Source organism: Dendrobates tinctorius, unplaced genomic scaffold, assembly GCF_039654945.1.
Source record: "Dendrobates tinctorius isolate UK_male_01 unplaced genomic scaffold, ASM3965494v1 ptg000062l, whole genome shotgun sequence".
Taxonomy (NCBI): Eukaryota; Metazoa; Chordata; class Amphibia; order Anura; family Dendrobatidae; genus Dendrobates; species Dendrobates tinctorius.
Window position 1 is genome coordinate 4,292,633 of NW_027361730.1, and position 27,144 is coordinate 4,319,776.

General features: G+C 43.1%; 1 protein-coding gene across 6 annotated transcripts in view; it reads right to left on the bottom strand.

Annotated features, from left to right (window-relative positions):
- Positions 1-1,531: 1,531 nt before the first annotated feature.
- PRRT4 (proline rich transmembrane protein 4) overlaps positions 1,532-27,144 on the bottom strand; it is a 73,579-nt gene continuing 47,966 nt past the window's right edge. For all 6 annotated transcript variants that reach the window (XM_073579228.1, XM_073579229.1, XM_073579231.1 and 3 more), the window contains one exon: positions 1,532-4,318. In XM_073579228.1, coding sequence (XP_073435329.1) covers positions 2,394-4,318 — 1,925 coding nt within the window. In that variant the 3' untranslated portion in view covers positions 1,532-2,393. The remainder of the gene's footprint in view (positions 4,319-27,144) is intronic.

Sequence of the window (27,144 nt, forward strand, 5' to 3'; positions counted from 1 at the left end):
CTCAGCCTTTTTGGTGATTTTGGCCATGATACAGGTCGCTCGGCCATAGAGAACTGTATGAATACTTGTACATTGGTCGAATATTGAAAACAAATGTTCCTAGGAACGTTTTATTAAAATTGTCCGCTATAAACAGGCTGCCAATCACCCGACGACCAAGCCAAATGATTGCTTAAAGCACCACTCCAGCATTTTATGTTGTATTTCACCCTGGAGTGGTATCACTAATGTATGTTCCCTTCCTGTAGTAAAATATTTACCACCTGTGGTCTTCTGCTCTTCCTGGCTCCGCTCCCGTCAGTCTTTTGCTAGTTGTGGTTAGCCGTATCACTCCGATATTGTGCAGAGCGGAAGTCACTTCTCAACAGAAGTGCATGACATCCAGAACAAGGCTCTCACAGACTTACACTGAGAGCTTGGGACTGTTAGCTTTGACTTCTGGTCACTTAGGAGCCATGGTCAAAAGATGGCGGGACAAGACCAGAATGGAATGGATTCTGACTTTTTGCAACTTCATTTTCAAGAACATGCGAGTTGCAATGTGACTACATTACCTTGCTCAATGCTGTGGTGTATGCAGCGACCTTTCGCCATGTGACATGCATCATGGTCAAAGTCCTAGAATCATAGAATGGTAGAGTTGGAAGGGACCTCCAGGATCATCATGTGCAACCCCTGCTCCATGCAGGACTCACTAAACCATCTCAGACAGATGTCTGTCCAGCCTCTGTTTGAAGACTTCCATTGAAGGAGAACTCGCCAACTCTCGTGGAAGCCTGTTCCACTCATTGACCGCTCTCACAGTAGACATGTAGCTCATCGCTAAAGCATTCCTTCTGCAATAGCAGCCAAAGGGGAAACAAAATATTAGGTGGGGGCATTCAAAGAGGCCCTGGATATGACTTATAAATAACGGAACCACGAGCCCTGAAGTGGCATATGGAAATGGGAATGTCTTAGGTCTCATTCAGACTGCCGATTTTTACGTACAAGTGCTATCTGGTATTCTTCACGGAGAGCACTTGTACCTATAATACTGTAGTCTATGGGGCCACTCACATGTTCTATTTGTTGGACTGAGTGGTTCGTCGAAAATATTAGAGACGTCGGATTTTGATCTGAGGGTCGGATCAAAAATCAGCAATGCAAGTCAATAGGTCTGTGGAAAAAAAACGAACTGCACTCAGATGACATTTGGATGTGGTTTCAATTTTCACGGACTGTCAGAAAGAAGAAGGTAGAGAAATTGTTTGTTTTTTTTTCTTGTTTCTCCACGTACAAGAAAATTGGATGACACTCGTACCACACTGAGAATAATTTTCTCATACACAAAAAAATCGGACTTGTGAATGAGGCGTTAGTGAGACAAGGCGTTGGAAAATTATTTGCCACCAGCATCAACTATTCTGGCTATTTTCACACTTTTTTCTACATTTCCACAATTTTGTCACATGAAATACACAATTTTGGAAAACATAAACCGAACCAACCTGTTTTTAAGTTTCACTTATAAAGGAAATGTTCTAAAAAATATCTTTTTATCTTTTACTTTTTTGTTGTTATATTGCAAGATCACATTAAAAATAGAAAAAAACATTTACATAATTTCTTAATTTCAGGCTTTACATGACAAAAAAAAGTAAATTTAACAAATTTGTATGGACATTTTCTATTTCCAACCTCATCTTACATTTATCATTATAAAACATTTTAAACATTTTCACATTTGTGTATTTGTCAACCAGTTATCGTTTTTTTTTTTTTTTAAATACCCCTGTGTGAATGCGGCCATAACATACATTGCATCTTTAGCACATTAAAACTGTATCACTTTGGGACACAAATTTTCATACAGTTCCTTGGTAAAAATATTACTATTTTTTTTTTTTATCAGTTCTATGCTGCTGTTTTCTGCAGTGTCAGCTGGAGGTATACGGTACATCGTAAGGGCATATATAACTGTGGCTTTGACAAACAGATTCGCACCCAAAAATCTAAAATACTATATCAATATGGCATCTACCATACCTCTCCATATATACATTATTTTTTTGTTATAAATGTGCCCCTTTGGAGTTTTTAGCCCTGTATGTTTAAAATGCAGATATGCAAATATATCCAAAAGAAAGCATAATTTGTTATCCTTACTGTTTCAAAAAAATAGTCTTTTAAAGATGGCCATTTAATGATTAAATATATAAAATACATAGAATGAAATCTAAATACATTTTTTTCTTGATACTCTAGAATTAAAAGCACACTCATATATAAGATACCAGTTATGACAACCACATCTGCCCCATAAATGTGCATCATATGTGAGATGTCTTTTTGACACATTTTTCCAGGGTGCTTTTGTTTCTCTATTTCAATACTGCATTTGTTAATTTAATTTACAAGTCAATGGTATCACTGCAAACGCTCAAAGCATCAATGGGTCCAAAAACATCTATCAAGTCATCTCTTAGACTACATCCTTGCTTAGGTGTAGTATCCAATGACTCCTGTGATGCTGGAGTCAATGTATGGTATACCGCTTTTGATTTGCAACTTGGCTCCTGCTTTCCTTCATGGTTGCAAGTTGAGGCAGCTACATGTTCAGCACTGGAACAAAGCACCAAGGATGATCCATCCAATGACATTTTACACAAAGAGCTAGTTGTGCTCTGCTCTTCCTTCCATACCCCTGGAGAGGATGAAGTTGGAGTGTCATGCCTAGTGGTTGGCATAGGCTGTATTATAGGAAGTCCAGCTTCTACCTCAATGCAAGATGAAGTTCGATATAATCCCCTATCGCAGGCCTTTTCCTTAAAAACACAGTCTTCCATTTGTGTAGAACTTTTTATAGTAAGAGACAAGCTACTGGACAAGGTGGTACCATGAAAGAGACTCTTGGGTATCAAAGACTCGCTGAAAAGTGCCTCATCAATGCTACGTCTCAAGTTGATTGGAGATGGGGGTCGAAAATCAACCGTTGAGTCACTGTCTATTTGGACACTAATATATGATGGTGTGTTGGAACCATGAGGAAGGCTTAAACCTTGAACCTCCAAGCTTTTGTTGCTATGGTAAATTAAGCTCAGGTCCTCTCCATGGCTTAGGCGTTTTTCCACTAGAGTGTAGAGTGGGAAGAATTCCGAGTCACTCCTAGCAATGGTGTCACAGACAAGCAGCTTTTCATGTTGAGAAGAAGCCCACTGATGATTGGTTTGTAAAATAGGTGCCTTCATGGTAACATGGCCAGGAGATAGGTGAAATATCTGTGCCCAGCAATTGGTTCTTCCAATCTCATTGGCACAAAAAATTGGGTAGGCTCCTATGAGTGCGAGAGGTAAACATATTCCAACTTCACAGAGACTTGAGCTCAACTGGAAAGCCCACCAAGGCCAAGGGCCAAAAACAATGGTACCTCCATAGCCAATGGCATACAGTACAGCATAGAGCTGTAAGCCAGCATTCAAAATACCAAAGCAGGCAGACAAAAGAACAACGTGGGTTGCTCTGCACCAATCTTTAAGATTTGCAAAAGGACATCCACCGATATATTCTGTAGGGGGAGCAGAACTTTTGAGGTCATAGATTTGTGTGCTTTGGGTTCTTACAATGCAACAAAAGATGAAGAAAGCGAAAGACAGCATAACAGTGAATACAACGTAAAATCCTCTAGAAATGAGAAGAAGGAAGGGAAATTGCTGTAAAAGGTCAACAACTACAACTGCTCCTGCTGCAGAGATAAAGTGAAGTAATGCTGCAGTAGCTAAGAGGCAGAGCCGTGGAAAACTTGGAGATGAGTGTTGAAGGCGACATCTTGAACATAGCAATAGAAATGCAATACTGAAACTTGAAGTCATACAGGGAAAAGCTAAGTCATGCAGAAGTAAGGCTGTAAAAGCTGGGAGACGATCCTGGTGGCCATAGGCATCATAAAACAAGGAAAAAGCTCGGCTGCTGCCCAGTGCTATCAACAGTAGGTGTAAAAGTGAGAAATAAAAACCACCTGATGGGCATCTAAAGACAAGGCAAAAAATGGAAAGTAAAGCAAGTAGAGCCACTGATCCATACAGCCCAACAGAGCCATACACCAGGGCTTCCCAAGCAATACCCCAGTCAGCTACCGATGTATTCCAGTCAGCATGCAGTGTAATGAAGATGGGTGGAGAAGAAAGAAGTGGAGAAAGTCCACGAAGAGTTGGGTCAATATCATTCGGAGTTGGCCTTGGAGTCATGCTGAAATCGCATTTTTCTGAACCAGAGTGAGTGCAATCCCAAGAAGCTGAATCTGTTGAGGATGGTGAGACATGTGAAATTAGATCAGCATCTGTGAAGAGAAAAAAAAAGTAACTGGGTAAATATATATCATGAAGTATATCTGCATTTTCTTCACTTAAATCTCTTATTTGAAGTATACCAGTCTTGAGAATACAATTTTTGAGGTTTCTCTGTTGACCACTGATGTTTGGAACAAGATTCTGCATCTTTTTTTCCCTTTTGTGCTGCATCGCTCTATTGCAGAGATATTCACATTTATTGCTTTTAGAAATCTCTAATAGAACACTGCCACCTCATTTACATGTGTAACAAAAACCTTAATTTGATTTCCTTGCCTGTATCACCTCATGTCCTGTTGTAATTCCTATTTAAATGTTGCCGTCTCTTCTCAGTAATTCACTTGTAATCAAGCCTGATGAAGGGGCCTTTTGAGCCCTGAAAGCTTGCTTGCAAATATAATTTCTCTGGTTAGCCAATAAAGGTATCCCTGCTTGAATACTTTTCTCAATTTTTTTGGGGGGGACATAAGTATTTACATCTTGCGTTTAGAAAGTAAGATGAGAAATTTCTGCTTGCAGCCCAAGCGCCTCTTCAGAGTCGTCTCTGGGGGCATGTGCTTTCACCTCTCCCCCACAAACACTGTCAATCACAGCTCGGCAGCATCAGAGAATGCTAGACTACTAGATCAACTGTCTATCATGCACCCTCAGAGAAGACTATGAAGAAACGTTCCATTGGACTGCAAGCAGAGATTTCACATATTGCTCTCTAGAAGCAACAAATGTGAAAATATCTGCCATGGAGCGAGCGCAAACATGATGCAGTGCAAAATGGGAAAAAGGCAGTAGAATCGGGAGATCAAGAATTTTTTTTACAAAACTTGTAAAAAAACAGAAGCGGTTAAAAGATGTTTAAAAGTCTGAACATATGAAGAGCGTATTTTTTCCACAGAAATGCATGATCATTCTTATGAACGTTTTCTGATACACTTTTCAAGCAGCTTCAACTTTATGAAGCTGGTGGGTCCACCAAAGTTTTTCTCGGCAGAGCAGCTTCAGGAAAAAGCCGCCGGTCTTTTCTCTGAAGTTTCTTAGCTGGTGGATTTGTTGTGGTATTTGCTGCATCTCTTCGGCGGTCTTTTTTTTTAATGATTTTATATAACAAGCAGAAGCCGCCTGAAGAATTAACATGCTGCTTCTTTTAATCGCTTCATAGTTTGAGAACCCTGAAGCAGTTAATCTAAGTAACAAGAGACTGAACATGTGCACAGCAATGTCGCTTTTACATTGCTGCACATTATGTTCACTTTTGGGAAGCTTTTCCAGGCTGTCTCCAGATGAAATGTGCCTGAAAAAAAGACATTATGTGCACTCACCCTGAGTTCAGTTTTCCTTCCATAAGAAAAGCATGCCATTACAGATGACATACCACAAAATGCCATTGAGATCTTATTTCCAGAATATGGCGCTGTCCTCTAAATACATTTTATTTTACGTATGTGTTCCAGATACATCTCATCCTTTACAATCTGTTGTCTCTCATCACTACTAACAGCTCACAATAAGTTAAAGAGTGGGTAGTTTGGCGCTCAAGAAAAATCCACATTTTTCCCTGAACAAACACTATTACTAATAAAGACTTAAGGGAAAATGTCCTGGTTTAATGCAGTTTGTACCAAACATTAGGACAATCCCAAAGGGTCTTACTGACAACAATCCTCCTTGTCTGCCATGTTTTACATTAAAACCGCTGTGTTTGTGTTCTACAATACTGCTGAATTGTCTGGATTTTCCACATGAAAACCTAGTTTTCTGCTCAATGATTTTTTACTGTCTTGCAATTCCAATATTACATGGCAGCCAAAACAGAGTCACTGACAGGGTGGTAGAAGGGAGATATGTGTCACTGCGCTTAGCGGCGTCAGTGATATGAAACCACAGCATTTTTTTCTCCAGCACACTATGTGTTGTGAGGGTTAAGTTGCATAAAATGGCCAGTTTTATGTGGACCTAAATAGAGCAGGTGGGAGAAAGTCCATTTTTTCTCGTCTGGCAGACTTGCCAGGACCTGCGTGAGGTCATGATCATGTGATCAATCACATGATGGGAATCACAGGCTTAGGATTAAATAACCGAGCCCTACAGGCAGTCGGAGTTCAGCTAGACTGGAGAGAGGAGTCTCCAGAGGCTTCGTGGCTCGTCGAGCACAGAGTGAACCTGTGCTGCTCCAGAGCGGGGTGCCACCAGCAACATACGGACTGTGTTGCAGCAGTTATTTTTCCTTTTATTGTTTTGTTCCTTTTTTAGCCAGAAAGGCTAAACCAACAAGGACTTAAAAAGACGGCGTTCCCATTTTTCCTACCTCTCTGTGCCGCCATGTGAGTGAATTACCACTATATATAGTGTTCCCTTTATTTTCTTGAGCAGTATATATATATATAAATTTTTGACTACTGTTTCCATTTTTAATAAATAAACTAAGTGTGGGCCCCCTATTTTTGATAACTAGCCAAGGTAAAGCAGACAGCTGTTGGCTTCTATTATCAGGCTGGTAAGATCCATGGTTATTGGGACCTTCCCAGCCTAAAAATACAAGCCCGCAGCAGCCCCAGAATTGGCACATCACATTAGATGTGCCAATTCTGGTACTTTGCCTGGCTTTTCCCGATTGCCCTGGTGTAGTGGAAATCAGGGTAATGGTAGCTGCGATTGATACCAGCTGTGATTTGTCTCTTCGCTACAAAGTGTGAATACAAGCGGTATTAGCTCTGAAACATGCCAGGGCGAGTACGACCCTATCGGAACTCCGTACACGAGCAAAGAGTGACGTCACACACGGCACAGACCATACCGAGTGAGTTACCAGCTGGAACTCCCTGTATTGAGGTTTGGTGCAAGGCAACTCCGGGATTTTTTTTGTGGACCGGTGGAGGCATTTTCCTTAACTCGCTCGCAATTTGGCTGCGAAGGTATTTGGCACAGAAATATCTTGTTGTTATCCATCAATGATATTATTGATATCAATCAGTATTGATTCATGTACATCTATACCTGGGATTTTACTATCAAAAACTATCAGACCTTACTGCATTATCCTTTGTTAAAAGTTTGTAATAATAACCCATCTTGTGGAAAAACTATCCTCTATATCAACTTTATAAGACTGTTGGTCTATATCTGCCAGCTGTGGTAAACAATCTACATATATATAAATGGGTGGTTATTGGATACTGCTCACTATCGCATAGTGCATGGTGTACAAGTATAAGTGCATATTATATTGACTCCCCAAATTTACATACACTTCGTTTGGTGTGTGACCACTACCATCAATAGCAACAAATGTCAGTTTTTTCCCAGGTTGTACATACACCCTTTTGTGTCAGAAATATTCGAAAACCATAATAAATCCTTATAATTCTAAGTGATCCAAGTCTACTGCCTACAGTTCTGTAATGTAGACATCAGCTGCATTCACTGTAAAATGATAATTACAGTCAAAATCTGTGTAAGCTTCTTTAGCTTTAAAATATTTACGGACGCTTTTAATTTTTTTTTTAAGGAAAGGACAAAAAAGTGTCTTGCTTTTACGGACTGTCCAGGAATTTCTGTACAGTTGGCAAACCTGGTGACAGCCCCTTCGAGGTCAGAATGCCACCCCATTCACTTGTGTTGCACTGCCATATAGCAACAATACTTTGACAATTTTGGCTGTGCGATATGTGTCACGCCTAAAGTTGCCATTTAACCTCAACACTAAAGGGGACTTATATTTCTTTTTTGTTTTGGAGGCAATCTCAGCTTTGCCCGAAAAAAAAACTCTTAAGACCACACTGTAAATCAGACCCAGTACAGCAAAATCTGAAATCGGCATGTAAAAGTTTGGCCATAACCCTAACAAGCTAATTAAGGTCTGAAATCTTGGTCAAAGTTATCTGAGCATACAAATCTTCAAGGTTGCCAAAACTTTTGCACAGGACCATTTTCCTTCTTGTAATTTTTAAAATGTAAAAAATTACTATCTATCTATCTATTCTTTTTTACCTAAAATACAAAGCAAATGTGTCATCTTTAACTTTAGGCCCTTTAGAGATCATTTCATCTTCAGCTTGCTTAAAGGGAATCTGTCACCCCATTTTTGGCCTATAAGATGTGGCCACAGCCATCATAGAATCATAGAATCATAGAATCGGAAGGGACCTCCTGGGCCATCTGGTCCAACCCCCTGCTCAAAGCAGGATTCGCTAAATCATCCCAGTCAGATGTCTGTCCAGCCTCTGTTTGAAGACTTCCATTGAAGGAGAACTCACCACTTCTCGTGGCAGCCTGTTCCACTCATTGATCACTCTAACTGTCAAAAAGTTTTTTCTAATATCTAATCTGTGTCTCCTCCCATTCAGTTTCATCCCATTGCTTCTAGTCTTTCCTTGTGCAAATGAGAATAAAGTTGATCCTTCTACAATGTGACAGCCCTTTAGATATTTGTAGACAGCTATTAAGTCTCCTCTCAGTCTTCTCTTTTGCAAACTAAACATTCCCAAATCCTGCAACCTTTCCTCATAAGACAGGGTTTGCAGACCGGTCACCATTCTGGTCGCTCTTTTCTGAACTTGCTCCAGTTTGTTGATGTCTTTTTTAAAATGTGGTGCCCAAAACTGGACACAATATTCCAGATGAGGTCTGACCAAAGAGGAGTAGAGGGAAATAATGACTTCACGTGATCTAGACTGTATGCTTCTGTTAATACATCCTAGAATTGCATTTGCCTTTTTTGCTGCTGCATCACACTGTTGACTCATATTCAGTCTGTGATCTATTAGTATACCCAAGTCTTTTTCACATGTGCTGTCACTTAGCCCTATTCCTCCCATTCTATATATGCTTTTTCCATTTTTATTGCCCAGATGTAGTACTTTGCATTTCTCCCTGTTAAAAACCATTCTGTTAGTTGCTGCCCACTTCTCCAGTTTATTTAAATCTTTTTGAATCCTCTCTCTCTCTTCTCTAGTATTAGCTATCCCTCCTAGCTTTGTGTCATCAGCAAATTTAATCAGTTTACCCTCAATTCCTTCATCTAAATCGTTGATAAAGATGTTGAACAATACAGGGCCCAGGACAGAGCCCTGTGGTACCCCACTTGAGACATTCTTCCAACTGGATGTGCAGCCATTTACGACCACTCTTTGGGTCCGATCACTAAGCCAGTTATGAATCCACCTAACAGTTGCCTTGTCCATTCCATACTTAGTCACTTTTTCAATAAGGATTGTATGAAAGACTTTGTCAAATGCTTTTCTGAAGTCAAGATATACTATATCTACAGCATTTCCTTGATCCACCCAATCAGTGATACCGTCATAGAAGGAAATTAAGTTAGTCTGACATGACTTATTAGTTACAAACCCATGCTGACTCTGTTTAATCACTTCATTCTTATCCAGGTATTGACATACATGTTGTTTAATAATTTGTTCAAAGATCTTTCCTGGTATAGATGTCAGACTCACCGGCCTATAGTTGCCTGGGTCCACCTTCTTCCCCTTTTTGAAGATAGGAACAACATTTGCTCTTCTCCAGTCTTCTGGCACTTCTCCTGTTCTCCAAGAATTTTCAAAGATTATAGAGAGGGGTTCAAAAATTTCTTCTGCTATCTCCTTCAGTACTCTGGGGTGTAATTCATCTGGACCTGGAGACTTGAATTCATTTAGGCTAGCTAAGTGTTTCCTCACTATCTTTCTGTTTATAGATATCCTGGATTCTTCTATTCCCTTAATAGGACAGTGAATAACAGTTGATGTTACATTTCGTTTCTGAGAGAAAACAGATGCAAAATAGGAATTTAAAAGTTCAGCCTTCTCAACATCCTGTCTTACCATTTCATCATTTTCATCCTGTAAAAATCCTATAGCATCTTTGACTTTTCTTTTACTTTTGACATATCCCCAAAATCCTTTATTATTGCTTTTGACATCTCTTGCAAGCCTCAATTCATTTTCAGCTTTAGCTAATCTGATTTGTGCCCTGCAGGTTCTGCAGACAGCATTATATTCTTCTTTAGATATGCCTCCCTCTTTCCATTTTATAAACATTTTTTCCTTCCTTTTTAGCATGTGCTTAAGTTCTGTGTTCATCCATCCTGGTTTCCTTAACTGCTTCCTATTCTTCCCTCTTTTTGGAATTGTTAACAACTGTGCTTTGAGAATTTCATTTTTCAAGATTTCCCATCCTTCCTGGACATTTTTGTCTTTAAGGATATCCAGCCATTGGATCCCTCCAATTCTCTTTCTGAATCCCTTAAAATCTGCCTTTCTGAAATCTAACCTTGACGTCTGAGTCTTCACAGGTCTTCCGCCTCTAGTTATCCAAAATTCTAAAATAGCATGGTCACTACCTCCTAGGGTCCCAGCCACTTTTACCTCCTCAACCATTTCCTCCCTGTTTATAAGGATTAGATCCAAGGTAGCAGTTCCCCTTGTTTTCTCCCTTACCTTTTGGAAGATAAAGTTGTCAGCAAGAGAGGATAAGAATTTCCTTGACCTGTTAGTTTTGCCTGAGAGAGATTCCCAACAAATGTCTGGATAGTTGAAATCTCCCATGACAACTATGTCATTTTTTGGAGAACTTGGCCATTTGATGCATAAAGAGTTCATCCATATCTTCAGCTTGCACAGGCGGCCTGTAGTAAATGCCTACAACGGTGTCCTTTCCATTGTTCTGTCCTTGTATTCTTACCCAAACAGTTTCCACAGAACTCCCAGTCTCTGAAGCTTCAATCTCTGTGCAGATATACGCGTTTCTAACATACAATGCGACACCCCCTCCTCGTTTATCAAGTCTGTTTCTTGCAAATAAGTTGTATCCTTCTAGTCTTGTATTCCAATCATGTGTATTGTCCCACCAAGTTTCAGTGATTCCAATGACATCATATTTCTTTTCCTGTGTTAGTAGTTCCAATTCTCCTTGTTTGTTGCCCATGCTTTGTGCATTAGTATAGAAACATTTTAGTTTGTGATTGGTTTCTCTTTCTCCAATATTTTTATTAATTAGATTCTTTCGTCTTTGTTCTTCCTTTCCACTTCTAATAGCAGAGTTCTCAATAGCATTTGTCAGGTGTATGGCTTTTTCTGGTCTTTTGCTTCCCTTCCCATGTTGTTCTAGTTTAAAGCTCTCCTTACAAGTGTAGCAAGGCGACTTCCAAATACATGCTTACCAGTCTTCGTAAGGTGCACCCCATCTCTAGCAAGTAGTCCATCGTATAAGTAGTTCACTCCGTGATCCAGAAATCCAAATCGTTGCTGACGGCACCATCGACGTAGCCAGTTGTTCACCTGCAGAATCTTATTCCACCTCCTTGTTCCATGGCCATCCACTGGGAGGATGGAAGAGAAGACCACCTGCGCTCCCAGTTCTTTCACTTTCTTGCCTAAGTCTTCAAAGTCTCTGCAGATGGTTTCCAGGTCGTTTCTTGCAGTGTCATTTGTCCCCACATGTAGTAGCAGGAATGGGTAGTCATCTGTAGGTCTGAAGAGTCCTGATATCCTGTCAGACACATCTTTAATTTTTGCACCTGGAAGACAACACATTTCTCTTGAAGTTATATCCGGTCTGCAGATAGCGGCCTCAGTTCCTCTCAACAGGGAATCCCCCATGACCACCACTCTCCGTTTCTTCTTCACAACATTTTTCTTTCTCCATCCAGGAGGACTCTGAAGGCGTACAAGGTTGCTGCTTGTTGGCAAAGTCTTATCCTGATGTATTTCTTCATTGTTTTCCTGCGTGAGAGCCTGGTACTGGTTTCTGAGCAGTATGGGTGCTGACTGCCTCCTGATCCTCCTGCTTCTCTGGGTCACATGTCTCCATTCCTCTGTTTCTTCAGGTGCACTTCGAATTTCTTCTCTTTCTGTAACATGAAGAGATAATTCTGCTCTGTCCAAGAACTCTTCACCTTCCTTAATGATCTTCAATGTAGCTAACCTCTCTTCGAGATTTTGCAACTTTTCCTCCAACAGGGACACAAGCTTGCATTTGTGGCATGTGAAGTTTGGCTTTTCCACTGGTAAGTCTGTGAACATGTAGCAAGAAATGCAGCTCACCAAATGGCTCCTGGCCTCTTCCATCTTGAGATTTCTTAAAAACGATGAAAGATGAGCCCAAATTCCGATTTCCTCTTTTCAGCTGCAATGGCCAAAACCCAGTGATCGTTGAGCTCGCGGAGACTCTTCACTTATCCCAGAAGGCACTGGGAATATGCAAATGATCTCCTCAAGACTCTTCCCCTGGTTTTCCGATTTCCTCTTTTCAGCTGCAACGGCCAAAACCCAGTGATCGTTGAGCTCGCGGAGACTCTTCACTTATCCCAGAAGGCACTGGGAATATGCAAATGATCTCCTCAAGACTCTTCCCCTGGTTTTCCGATTTCCTCTTTTCAGCTGCAACGGCCAAAACCCAGTGATCGTTGAGCTCGCGGAGACTCTTCACTTATCCCAGAAGGCACTGGGAATATGCAAATGATCTCCTCAAGACTCTTCCCCTGGTTTTCCGATTTCCTCTTTTTAGCTGCAACGGCCAAAACCCAGTGATCGTTGAGCTCGCGGAGACTCTTCACTTATCCCAGAAGGCACTGGGAATATGCAAATGATCTCCTCAAGACTCTTCCCCTGGTTTTCCGATTTCCTCTTTTCAGCTGCAACGGCCAAAACCCAGTGATCGTTGAGCTCGCGGAGACTCTTCACTTATCCCAGAAGGCACTGGGAATATGCAAATGATCTCCTCAAGACTCTTCCCCTGGTTTAGGGGCTTATCTACAGCATTCTGTATTATACTCACCCGGGGGTCCAGTCCGGTCCGATGGGTGTCGCTGTCCGGTCCAGCGCCTCCCATCTTCTAGAGCTGACGTAGTTCTTACTTCTGCCACGGCTCCAATGCAGCCGTACTTTCTCTGCCCTGTTGAGGGCAGAGTAAAGTACTGCAGTGCGCAGGCGCCGGACCTCTCTGACCTTTCCCGGCGCCTGCGCACTGCAGTACTCTGCTCTGCCCTCAACAGGGCCGATAAAGTACGCGTGCACAGGAGCCGAGGGAGAAATAAGGAGCAGGAGGTCATCGCTAGAAGATGGGAGGCGCTGGACAGCGAAACCCACCGCCCCCACCCCCCGGTGAGTTTAATCTACCGTATATACTTGTGTATAAGCCGAGATTTTCCGCCCATTTTTGGGGCTGAAAGTCCCCCTCTCGGCTTATACACGGGTCATATACCTGGGGGTCGGCGGGGAGGGGGAGCGGGGGTGTCAGATCATACTTACCTGTCCTGCCGTGGTCTCTGCAACCTCGCTTGCTTCTCCACTGTCTCCCTTCCTGTCTTCAGTGGTCACGTGGTGCCGCTCATTACCACTCATGAATGTGCGCATATTTGGGTCGCCCTCCCAGGGCTGTGGGGTACTCGGTACCGGGCCGGTGTCAGAGGGATGTGTCACAGCAGCGGTGACCCGGTCCGTGGCCCTGGGCGCCCAATGTAAAAAGGGGAGATTGGAAATGATGGAATGTAAATGAATAGTTCGTGACGCCACCTGTGGTGTTCAGCAAGTGAGATGTTGAGCCAACACTGCATGCAGATCCTCTGGGGCTTGTGGTGTGTTGCAGCCAAGATGGTGAAGCTCCCCACAGGTGGAGATGTAGCCCCAGGGCAGTGTAGATGTAGAGGGAGAGGAGAGGCACAATGGTGTAGAAGCTGGTACCCAGATGTAGCGGTGCTGGGTGCGTTGGCGCAAGAATGAATGGAGGACACCAGGGCCTGTAGTTCCAAAGCTTTACTCACAGTCTGTAGTACACACAGGTGCCTGCCTCCGTGCTGTGTCCTCCGGGTCAGGGACTCAATCAACCTCCAGGCCAGATGGAATGCTCCCTTCCAACACTCAGCCAACATGTGCCTTTCTGAACGTCTCCTCTTATAGCACCTTTAAGTGTGAAGTACTCCCAGTACTGAGTTACACTGGAGTGCCTCCTGACAGATGTTCCCAAGAACTCTACTTGTACGGCAGACAGCTGTAGCCTGCTTCGGGGACTCCTTACTCCTGAGTCCCGGCTCACTATCAATGTTGCTGTTGTACCCCCAAGTCTTAGATGGGAGTAGTGCATTTACAGCCCACTACTCCACCGGTGTCTGCTGTAGAACCATTAGTGTCCATACAACCTCAGGGACCGGGCCCCAGCCTTGCGCTTAGAACTTCTAGGCAGGGTTCTTCCTCTAACCCACGTCCTCTGTTCCCTTTTACTCCTACGTTCCGTACTAGTCTTTCCTTCTTATGGAAGATCAGGTTTCGGTTCAATGTCTTTCTCCTTCTTTCCTTTCCCGTGCCAGCAGACCCAGGTCACTGAGATCTGCTGCAGCACCTCCTTTCTCCATCCCTCTCCCAGGGATCTTCTCGCCTCACTCCTCTCTGAGTGACTGCCTGACTGACCTCTAATCCTAAACCCCCCGCTCTTTTATGTATTCTAACTCCACCCGCCTCCCAGCACATTTCGTGTTCTAAGCAGGGAGCCACCAAAGGTGCTCTGCTACACTCCAAGCAGGGAGCCGCAATGTGACTTTGCTGAACTACCGTGTTGTGTGGGATGCAGGTGTTGGAGCGTAGTCAGGAGCCTCCAACTTACCTGGATGGTGGGGCACCACACCTCAGGAGGAGGTGCAGTACCTCTGTGGCGACTGAGCCTCAGGGGCGCCACATATTCATGAGTGGTAATGAGCGGTACCACGTGACCGCTGAAATCAGGAAGGGAAGGGAGACAGTAGAGAAGCGAGCGAGGCTGCAGAGACCGCGGAAGGATGGGTGAGTATAGCAATATTCACCTGTCCCCCACTCCATCGCTGCTCACCGCTGTCTCTGCTGCATCCTGTGTCATTGACGTTTAGGCAGCAGTCACTGACACAAGAAGCAGCAGACAGCAGCGATGGACCCAGAAGAGGTGAGTATGGCTTTTTTTTTGTGCAGCATATGGGGGCATATTCTATGGAGCAGCATATGGGGGCATAGTCTATGGAGCAGCATATGGGGGCATATTCTATGGGGCAGCATATGGGGGCATATTCTATGGGGCAGCATATGGGGGCATAGTCTATGGAGCAGCATATGGGGGCATAGTCTATGGAGCAGCATATGGGGGCATAGTCTATGGGGCAGCATATGGGGGGGCATTCTATGGAGCAGCATTTGGGGCATATTCTATGGGGCAGCATACTCTATGGAGCAGTATATGGGGGCATAGTCTATGGGGCATAGTCTATGGAGCAGCATATGAGGGCATAGTCTATTGAGCAGTATATGGGGGCATAGTCTATGGGGCAGCATATGGGGGCATATTCTATGGAGCAGCATATGGGGCATATTCTATGGAGCAGCATATGGGGGGCATAAACTATGGAGCAGCATATGGGGGCATAAACTATGGAGCAGCATATGGGGGCATAAACTATGGAGCAGCATATGGGGGCATAGTCTATGGATTCCACCCTCGGCTTATACACGAGTCAATAAGTTTTCCCAGATTTTTGTGGCAAAATTAGGGGGGGGTCGGCTTATACATGAGTATATACGGTAACTTGTTTTTCTTATCTTTCAGGTTACATCGTGGGCTTATCTACAGCATTACAGAATGCTGTAGATAATCCCCTGATGGCGGTGGCCCCAGCTCATAGGCCAAAAATGGGGTGACAGATTCCCTTTAACTTTTCACAATAACAGTAGTTTTGACCAGGGGTGAAAAAACTTTTACATGCCACAGTATGGTGCACACCATGGATTACTGGGGTTGTCCTTGTATTACAAAGATGGCCATTCCCCTGAATGACTGCCATGTTATACTACAGTGCCTAGATTTGCTGATACCAAGAACCAGGAGGAGCCCAGGAGATCAGCCCAGGGTCACATTTTGCAAGAAGCTGTCTGTGATGAGATAAAGCATTTAGGGACAATCCTAAATGAAATCATACTTTAATCATTTTTATTTGATGTATGTTTAAAAGTGTTATTTTTGTACAGCAACACATTGCAAAGGCACATTGCCAGTCCCCTGATGGCGCCATAAGGACGGCTTGTTATATCTGTCTCTGCTGAAGATTATTTTTATTTCTGACAGTATTCTACTCCCTCATTTCTACTACCTGTAGAGAGAAACATAGCAGATTGCAATGATGTGATCAGTCTCCAGGAAAACTCACGTGTACAATATATCAACATAAAAGAAAAAAGTAGTGATTTGATTTTCTTTCCTGCGAGACTGAGAAAATCTTGTTATCAAACAAGGCAAACTCCAATTTCCTGTGCAAGAGAAATCTTCTCCATGTGGATAGTAACCGCAGCAAAGACAGTAAGGGTGTGTTCAAACATCGCGGTTTTTGCTGCGGCTTTTTCCGCAGAGAAACCGCAGCTCTTGGCAGAAACCGCTGGGGGAAATATTCCTGCGGATTCCTAGTTTTTGTTCAGCGGATTTTATGCAGGTTCTCGTGCGTTTTGGTAGTGCGGGTTGGAGAGAGAGAGCGAGAGAGAGAGAGATTGATTTTATGTCCCAGAATGGAATGCAGCTGCGGTTCTGCAAAAAAGAAGTGACATGCTGCGGAAAATAAACTGCAGCGAATCTGTGCGGAATTTTCTGCAGCATGTGCACAGCGGATTTAGTTTTCTATAGGTTACATGGTACTGTAAGCCGCATGGAAACTGCTGCGGATCTGCAAGACCAAATCCGCTGCGGATCCGCAGCAAAAACCGCAACGTGTGCACACACCCTAACTGGAAAACCTACATGATCAGATAATATACAGTGGTTATAAAAAGTCTACACATCCCTGTTAAAATGCCAGGCTTCGTCACGTAAAAAAAAAATCAGACCAAGAAAAATCACTTTAGAACTTTTTCTACCTACAGTGAGGAAAAGAAGTATTTGATACGCTGCCGATTTTGCAAGTTTTCCCAACTACACAGAATGGAGAGGTCTGTAATTTTTATTGTAGGTGCAATTCAACTGTGAGAGACAGAATCTTAAAGAAAAAAATAAATAAATTAAAAAACAAAAAACAAAACGGAAAATCACATTGTAGGATTTTTAACCCCTTTACCCCCAAGGGTGGTTTGCATGTTAAAGGGGTTGTCCAGGCTTTTCACATAATCTCAGTACATATCTGGGCTGCAGAATTATGACAATAAGTAATTTACTTTCTGTCACTAGTTTGCACGGTTTTCTAGATATTCTGAACAGAACGTCCAAGGGGGGGGGGGTGGGGGGTGTTATGGCATTGAAATGAGAACTTGTCGTTTCCTCCTACTCTACTACAAACATGCCCTCTATAGCAACAACCCCACCCTCCATAGCTACAGGCCCTCCCCGTCCACATGAAGAAGCCCTCATCACACAGTAACAAATCCTCCCCCTCTAGCAGCCTCACTGCAGAGAGCAGACCACCCAGCTGCTCCTCCCCCAGACACACGCTGAACAGTGATCTATGGAAAGTGAAACTAGTGAGGAGGGAAAATCGTCCTGCATTCTGGGCCACTCCATGATTACAATACATAACTCATTATCAGTAATTCCTTCCCTCACTGTCCCAGGCTGCTGGCAGCAGTGAGAATAGACTGTGTGATGGCCAGTGATGGGGGTCTGCAGCTTCTAATCTGCACAGGGGATGGCAGTCACTGATGTAATCTGTTGTGTGACAAAGCCTCTGCTGTGTGAATGAGACAGCTCTGTGTCACTGATGTCTTCACACAGCAGCAGATTTGGTGCAGTGTATGTGTGAGCACTGTGTCTCTAATGACACAAATACTGATGGGAGCAGCCTGTCCCAGAATACAGGACGATTTTCCCTCCTCACTAGTTTCACTTTCCATAGATCACTGTTCAGAAGAGTGTCTGGCGGAGGAGCAGCTGGGTGGTCTGCTCTCTGCAGTGAGGCTGCTAGAGGGGGGAGGATTTGTTACTGTTTGATGAGGGCTCCTTCATGTGGACGGGAGGGCCTGTAGCTATGGAGGGTGGGGTTGTTGCTATAGAGGGCATGTTTGGAGTAGAGTAGGAGGTTACGACCAGTTCTCATTTCAATGCCAGAACACCCCCCCTTGGACGTTCTGTTCAGAATATCTAGAAAACCGTGCAAATTAGTGACAGAAAGTAAATTACTTATTGTCATAATTCTGCAGCCCAGATATGTACTGAGATTATGTGAAAAGCCCGGACAACCCCTTTAATGACAGAGCCAATATTTACAATTCTGACCACTGTCCCTTTATGAGGTAATAACTCTTGAACGCTTCCATGGATCCCGGTGATTCTGACATTGTTTTCTCGTGACATATTGTACTTCATGTTAGAGGTAAAATTTAATTGATATAACTTGCGTTTACTTGTGGGGAAAAAAACAGAAATTTGGCGAAAATTTCGAACATTTTGCAATTTTCCAACTTTGAATTTTTATGCCCTTTAATCACAGAGATATGGCACACAAAAAAACTTAATAAATAACATTTCCCACATGTTTACTTTACATCAGCACAATTTTGGAACCAAAATTTTTCTTTGTTAGGAAGATATTAGGGTTAAAAGTTGACCAGCGATTTCTCATTTTTACAACACCATTTTTTTTATTAGACCACATCACATTTGAAGTCACTTTGAGGGGTCTATATGATAGAAAATACCCAAAAGTGACACCATTCTAAAAACTGCACCTCTCAAGGTGCTCAAAACTACATTCAAGAAGTTTATTAACCCTTCAGGTGCTTCACAGGAATTTTTTGAATGTTTAAAAAAAATGAACATTTAACTTTTTTTCACAAAAAAAAATACTTAAGGGTAACAGGAGAAATTGGACTGCAAAAGTTAGTGTGCAATTTGTCCTGAGTATGCTGATACCTGATATGTGGGGGGAACCACTGTTTCAGCACATGGCAGAGCTCGGAAGGGAAAGAGCGCCGTTTGACTTTTTCGACGCAAAATTGGTTGGAATTGAGATTGGACGCCATGTCGCGTTTGGAGAGCCCCTGATGTGTCTAAACAGCGGAAATCCCCCACAAGTGACCCCATTTTGGAAACTATACCCCCCAAGGAACTTATCTAGATGTGTGGTGAGAACATTGAACCCCCAAGGGCTTCACAGAAGTTTATAACATACAGCCGTACAATTCAAAAATCACATTTTTACCACAAAAAAGATCTTTTCACCCCCAATTTTCATTTTCCCAAGGGTAACAGGACCCCAAAAGTTATTGTGCAATCTATCCTGAGTGCGATGATACCTCATATGTGGGAGTAAACCAGTTTGTGCGCATGGCATAGCTCGGAAGGGAATGAGCGCCGTTTGACTTTTTCAACACAGAATTGGCTTGACGCCATATCGCATTTGGAGAGCCCCTGATGTACATAAACAGTGGCAACCCCCCACAAATGACATGATTTTGGAAACTAGATCCCCCAAGGAACTTATCTAGCCCCAAGAGCTTCACATAATTTTACGGCTGTACGTTATAAACTTAAATCATATTTTTTTCCACAAAAATGATCTTTTCGCCCCTAATTTTTATTTTCCCAAGAGAAACAGGACCCCAAAAGTTATTGTGCAATTTGTCCTGAGTACACTGATACCCCATATGTGGGGGTAAACCACTATTTAGGCGCATGGCAGAGCTCGGAAGGGAAGGTGCGATGTTTGACTTTTTCATCGCAAAATTGGTTGGAATTGAGATTGGGTGCCATATCGTGTTTGGAGAGCCCCTGATGTGCCTAAACAGTGGAAACCCCGCACAAGTGACACCATTTTGGAAACTAGACCCCCCAAGGAACTTATCTAGATGTGTAGTGAGCACTTTGAACCCCCAAGTGCTTCACAGAAGTTTATAACGCCCAGGTGTGAAAATAAAAAAATTATATTTTTTCCACAAACATGATCTTTTAGTCCCCAATTTTTTTTATTTTCCCAAGGGTAACAGGAGAAATTGGACCCCAAAAGTTGTTGTCCAATTTGTCCTGAGTACGCTGATACCTCAAATGTGGGAGAAAACTACTGTATGGGCACATGTCGGGGCTCGGAAGGGAAGTAGAGATGTTTTGGAATGCAGACTTTGATGGAATGGTCTGCGGGTGTCATGTCGCGTTTGGAGAGCCCCTGTTGTGCTTAAACTGTGGAAACCCCCCACAAATGACCCCATTTTGGAAACTAGACCCCCCAAGGAACTTATCTAGATGTGTGGTGGGCACTTTGAACACCCAAGTGCTTCACAGAAGTTTATAATGTAGAGACATAAAAATAAAAAAATCATATTTTTTTTCCACAAAAATGATATTTTTGCCCTCAATTTTTTATTTTCCCAAGGGTAACATCATATTTTTTCCCCAAACATGATCTTTTAGTCCCAATTTTTTTATTTTCCCAAGGGTAACAGGTGAAATTGGACCCCAAAAGTTGTGGAATTTGTCCTGAGTAGGCTGATACTCCATATGTGGGGGTAAACCACTGTTTGGGCACATGGCAGAGCTAGGAAGGGAAGGAGCACCGTTTGACTTTTTCAACGCAGAATTGTTTGGAATTGATCAGACACCATGTCACGTTTTTGGAGAGCCCCTGATGTGCCTAAACAGTGGAAACCCCCAATTCTAACTCCAACCCTAACCCCGAAACACCCCTAACCCTAACACTAGCCCTGACCCTAACACACCCCTAACCATAATTCCAACCCTAACACACCCCTAACCCTAACCTTAACCCCAACACACCCCTAACCCTAGCCCTAACGCTACCCCTAACCCTAATACACCCCTAACCCTAGCCCTAACCCTAATGGGAAAATGGAAATAAATACATTTATTTTAGTTTTATTATTTTTCCCTAACTATGGGGGTGATAAAGGAGGGTTTGATTTACTATTTATAGCGGGTTTTTATGTTTGGCAGCTGTCACACACTAAAAAGCGCTTTTTATTGTAAAAATAGTTTTTGCATCACCACATTTTGAGAGCTATAATTTTTCCATATTTTGACCCACAGAGTCATGTGAGGTCTTATTTTTTGCGGGACAAATTGATGTTTTTATTGGTACCATTTTCGGCCACGTGACATTTTTTTATCTCTTTTTATTCTGATTTTTGGGAGGCAGAATGAACAAAAACAAACATTTCATGAATTTCTTTTGTGGGGGGGCATTTACTCCGTTCCGTGTGTGGTAAAATTGATAGAGCAGTTTTATTCTTCGGGTCAGTACCTCATTTATAAATTTTTTTATGTTTTGGCGCTTTTATACATTAAAAACAATGTTATATAAAAAAATAATTATTTTTGCATCGCTTTATTCTGCGAGCTATAACTTTTTTTATTTTTTCGCTGATGACGCTGTATGGCGGCTCGTTTTTTGCGGGACAAGATGACGTTTTTAGTGGTACCATGGTTATTTATATACGTCTTTTTGATCGTGTGTTATTGCACTTTTTGATCGGCGGTATGATGATAAAGCATTGTTTTTGCCTTTTTTTAAGGGGTTCACTAAAAGGGTTAACTAGTGGGACAGTTTTATAGGGCGGGTCATTACGGACGCGGCGATACTAAATATGTGCACTTTTATTGCTTTTTTTTATTTACAAAAAAAAAATTTATTAGGGAATATTTTTTTTTTTTTATTTATTTAGGAATTTTTAAAAAATATTTTTACACTTGTTTTTTTTCACTTTATTACTTTGTTCCAGGGGGGACATTACTATATTGAGTCAGATCGTTGATCTGACACTTTGCAGTGTACTGTGTCAGATCAGCGATCTGACAGGCACTGCAGGAGGCTTACTCAGCGCCTGCTCTCAGGAAGGAGGCCCTCAGGGAAGCATGCAGGGAGCCCCCTCCATGCGTGATTCCTCCCTATGCCCCTGGTATACTGCGATCATGTTTGATCGCAGTGTGCCAGGGGTTAATGTGCCGAGGGCGGTCAGCGACCATTCCTGGCTCATAGTGCCGGGTGTCAGCTGTGATAATCAGCTGATACCCGGCACTATCAGCTGTGCTCCACCCCCCATGAGCGCAGCTGATTGCGTGTGACGTACTATTCCGTCAATGGGACTTAAGTCCCAGGTCACATGGACGGAAAGTAAGTCCAAAGTAAGGAAGGGGTTAAATAATTAAATTGGATTTTATTCCATGAAATGAGTATTTGATCACCTACCAACCAGCAATAATTCTGGTTCTCACAGACCTGTTAGTTTTCCTTTAACCCCTTAACAACAAGGGGTTTCTGTTTTTGAATTTCGATTTTTTGCTCCCATTCTTCCCAGAGCCATAACTTTTATTTTTCCGTCAATATGGCCATGTGAGGGCTTGTTTTTTGCAGGACAAATTGCACTTTTGAACGACACCGTCGACACCAGGTTGCGTTTGGCGCAGGTCGGCGCACCGTCAAAAGGACGCATGCGCCGCCTAACGCATACTGCGCACGGCCTGCGCCCCCAGTGATAAAGATAGAGGACGCATGCAGCGTCATGCGCCGGTAGGCGGAGCTACCGGCGGAGGCGTGGCAGGGGGCAGGGCTTAGCGGCGGCCGTGCGCAGGCCGTCGTTGCGCTCAAAAGCGCTAGTGTGAAACTAGCCTTAGCGATGTACCAGCGATCCCAACCAGTGATATGACCCGGTCAGGATCGCTGGTACATCGCTAAGTGGTCGCTAGTGAGCTGCCACACAGGCAGATCTCACCAGCGACATCACTGGGGACGGGGGTCGCTACTTACCTGTCACACCAGGCGATCCTGCGTCCTCCCGCCCGGCTCCATGCTAGTCTCTCCACAGCAGGAAGCGCCGCAGGAAGCAGACGACGAGAAACGTTCCAGGACGTTCTCGCGCGATCAGCGATAACCAGTGGGGGAGCGGGTTGTAGGCAAGTATCAGACACAGCGATGTCGCTAGCAATATCGCTATAATGTCACAAGTTATAGCGATATCTCTTAGTGTGACAGGCCCTTAATCCTATCCCGTGTGATACTGCTCTCCTGAAATACTCTGTGCTGCTGGCACCCTGCTCCCAGAATCCTTGCTGCCTGCCATCCTCAGTGACCGAAGACCCCATTCCTTTCCTCAGATCCTGTCCTGGCGATGTGTGAAAGTGAGGCGACAGGGGCCTGATGTATGGTGGAAGGAGCAGGGTGACAGCAGCACAGAGTATTTCAGGAGAGCAGTGTGCTGGTCTATGGGGGGCACAGAGGGAGATGTATGGTGGAAGGAGCAGGATGACAGCAGCACAGAGTATTTCAGGAGAGCAGTGTGCTGGTCTATGGGGGACACCCTGATCGGTGCCAGGGAATGTACATAGAGCGCTGTGTTTTATACACATGGATGGACCGTCTGCTTCTCTGCGCCACAGAAATCCAGGAAACTTTGCAGGCCCCATCAAAATGGCTGCTCACTGTGTTCCTAGATGTCATCCTCTCTTTTCCCTTAGCAAACACCCAGAAGGGGAGGAGAGGAGTGACATCACACACATGTCAGCAGACTCCGCCTATATTTACTCCAGTGCAGTAATGTGAGCTAGTTGCACTAGGTTTTTGTGCCACACTTCAGCAGCTGCTCCCCCTAGTGTTAACAAGTGGAAATGCCAAACTTTTTAAAATTATTTTTCATATTTTACAAAATTAAAAACAAATGATAATATTTTTTAAGAAAATGTAAACATTAATTCTTTACATTTTTTCAAATGCTGAAAAAATTTTTTTGGGATGTCACCTTCCCTTTAACCACTTAATGTCCAATGACGGACATTTCCCCTGCTTTGATGAGGGCTCCGGCGCTGAGCCCGCATCAAAGCCGGGACATGTCAGCTGTTATGAACAGCTGACATGTGCCCGCAATAGGCGCGAGCGGAATCGCCGTCCGCCCACGCCTATTAACTAGTTAAATGCCGCTGTCAAAGCTGACAGCGTGCATTTAAATAGCATTTCCGGCCGCCGGGCCGGAAATGATGTCACCGCCGACCCCCGTCACGTGATCGGGGGTCGGCTTCATGTTGCCTGGACAACCAGAGGTCTCTATGAGACCTCTATGGTTGTTCCAGGCATATGGCTTTCAGCGCCACCTGGTGGTCGGCGCTGAAAGCACAGCAGTAAATCTGCCACATATGGGCGATCTGCTCATCGCCCATATGTAGCAGAGCCGATCGGGTTGCGCAAGCTTCTAGCCTCCTATGGAGGCTATTGAAGCATGCCAAAAGTAAAAAAAAAAAAAAAGTTTAAAAATAAAAAAAAATTAAAAAACCTAAAAGTTCAGATCACCCCCCCTTTCGCCCCAATCAAAATAAAACAGTAAAAAAAAAATCCCACATACACATATTAGGTATCGCCACATTCAGAATCGCCCGATCTATCAATAAAAAAAAAGCATTAACCCGATCGCTAAACGGCGTAGCGAGAAAAAAATTAAAAACGCCAGAATTACGTTTTTTTGGTCACCAAGACATTGCATTAAAATGCAATAACGGGCGATCAAAAGAACGTATCTGCACAAAAGTGGTATCATTAAAAACGTCAGTCCGGCATGGAAAAAATAAGCCCTTACCCGACCCCAGATCATGAAAAATGGAGACGCTACGGGTCTCGGAAAATTGCGCAAATTTTTTTTTTTTTTTTTTTTTTTGTTAGCAAACTTTGGAATTTTTTTTCACCACTTAGATAAAAGAGGACATAGACATGTTTGGTGTCTATGAACTCGTAATGACCTGGAGAATCATAATGGCAGGTGAGATTTAGCATCTAGTGAACCTAACAAAAAAGCCAAGCAAAAAACAATTGTGGGATTGCACTTTTTTTGCAATTTCACCGCACTTGGAATTTTTTTCCCGTTTTCGAGTACACGATATGGTAAAACCAATGATGTCATTTAAAAGTACAACTCGTCCCGCAAAAAATAAGCCCTCACATGGCCATATAAACGGAAAAATAAAAAAGTTATGGCTCTGGAAAGAAGGGGATGGAAAAATGAAAATGTAAAACCAAAAATACCCCTGGTCATTAAGGGGTTAAGACAAAACTTAGAAAGCCCCACAAACAAGCAACAACTGAAGCATCACTGAAGAACCCAGCGTTTGATGACGTCCATGGCTTCCAAACTTCTGTCAGTCATTGAAGTTTGTCATTTCAAAGGATATTTTTGTTCAACCCCTTTAATTAAAACTTAAATTCTACACTTCAATTGCATCTCAGTTATTTCATGCTAAATACAAAATAGTGGCATGTAGAGGCCAAATCATGAAGATTCGGTCACTGTCCAAATACATATGGACAAAACTGTATATCTGCATATGTATATATCTATTATAAATATTACATGTCCACATCACTGTATTCTGATTTTTATGGATTTACAGCATCTATGAGAGTTGGTGGAAATTGTATGTACAACATTTATATTTTTGTCCTTTGGTGGATATTACACAAACAATCATTGGAGTTGACCTGTAACTTTTTGTTACATAGATGTTCAAACCTTTTATTTGTATATAATAATAATAATAATAATTTTTATTTATATAGCGCCAACATATTCCGCAGCACTTTACAATTAAGCGGGGACATGTACAGACAATAAATTCAATACAAGTTAAGACAATTCAAACAGTGACATTAGGAGTGAGGTCCCTGCTCGCAAGCTTACAATCTACAAGGAAATGGGGGGACACAGTAGGTGAAAAATGCTTGTTAATTCAGGTCTGGCAATTATAATAGGGATTTTCATATAAAGCTGCATGATCCGGTCATCAGCCCGTGTGTTTAAGTGCAATAGACAAGTATCAAGTGCAGTTATCATGTGCATGAAGGGTGTGGAGACAGATGAATAGTAGGGTGCAGATTCAGAGTAATATTTGGAAGGAGGGAACAGGGCAAGGTTAGCTTGCTGGGTAGTTGATGTGGTAGGCTTGTTTGAAGAGATGGGTTTTCAAAGCGCGCTTGAATAGGTCAGGGCTAGGTATCAGTCTGATCGCCTGGGGAAGTGCATTCCAGAGAGCTGGAGCAGCACGAGAGAAGTCTTGGAGGCGGAGGTGCGAGGTTCAGATTACGGGGGATGTTAGTCTTAGGTCATTTGTAGAACGGAGGGCACGTGTAGGGCGATAGACAGAGATGAGAGAGGAGATATAAGGCGGTGCAGAACAGTGGAGAGCTTTGTGGGTGAGAGAGATGAGTTTATACTGGACCCTGTAGCGAATAGGTAGCCAGTGTAATGACTGGCACAAGATGGAGGCATCGGTGAAGCGGCTGGACAGAAATATGACCCTGGCTGCAGCATTCAAGATGGATTGGAGAGGAGAAAGTTTGGTAAGAGGGAGACCGATCAGAAGAGAGTTGCAGTAGTCCAGGCGAGAATGAATAAGAGCGACAGTAAGAGTCTTAGCAGTTTCAAAGGTGAGAAAAGGTCGGATTCTGGAGATGTTTTTAAGATGCAGGTGACAAGAGCGACTGAGTGATTGGATGTACGGAGTAAAGGAAAGTTCAGTGTCGAATATGACCCCAAGACAGCGGGCATGCTGCTTGGGAGTTATGGTTGAACCCTCCAGGGTTATTTCGATGTTAGGTAGAGTGAGGTTAGTAGAGGGGAGAAACACAAGAAGTTCAGTTTTAGAGAGATTTAGTTTCAGATAGAGGGAGGACATGATGCTAGAGACAGCAGACAGACAATCCTTGGTATTTTGAATTAGGGTAGGGGTGATGTCAGGGGAAGAAGTGTATAATTGGGTGTCATCAGCATAGAGATGATACTGGAACCCAAATCTGCTGATTGTTTGTCCAATAGGGGCAGTGTATAAAGAGAAGAGGAGGGGGCCTAGGACTGAGCCCTGCGGGACCCCGATAGTAAGGGGACGAGAAGAGGAAGAGGAGCCGGAAAAA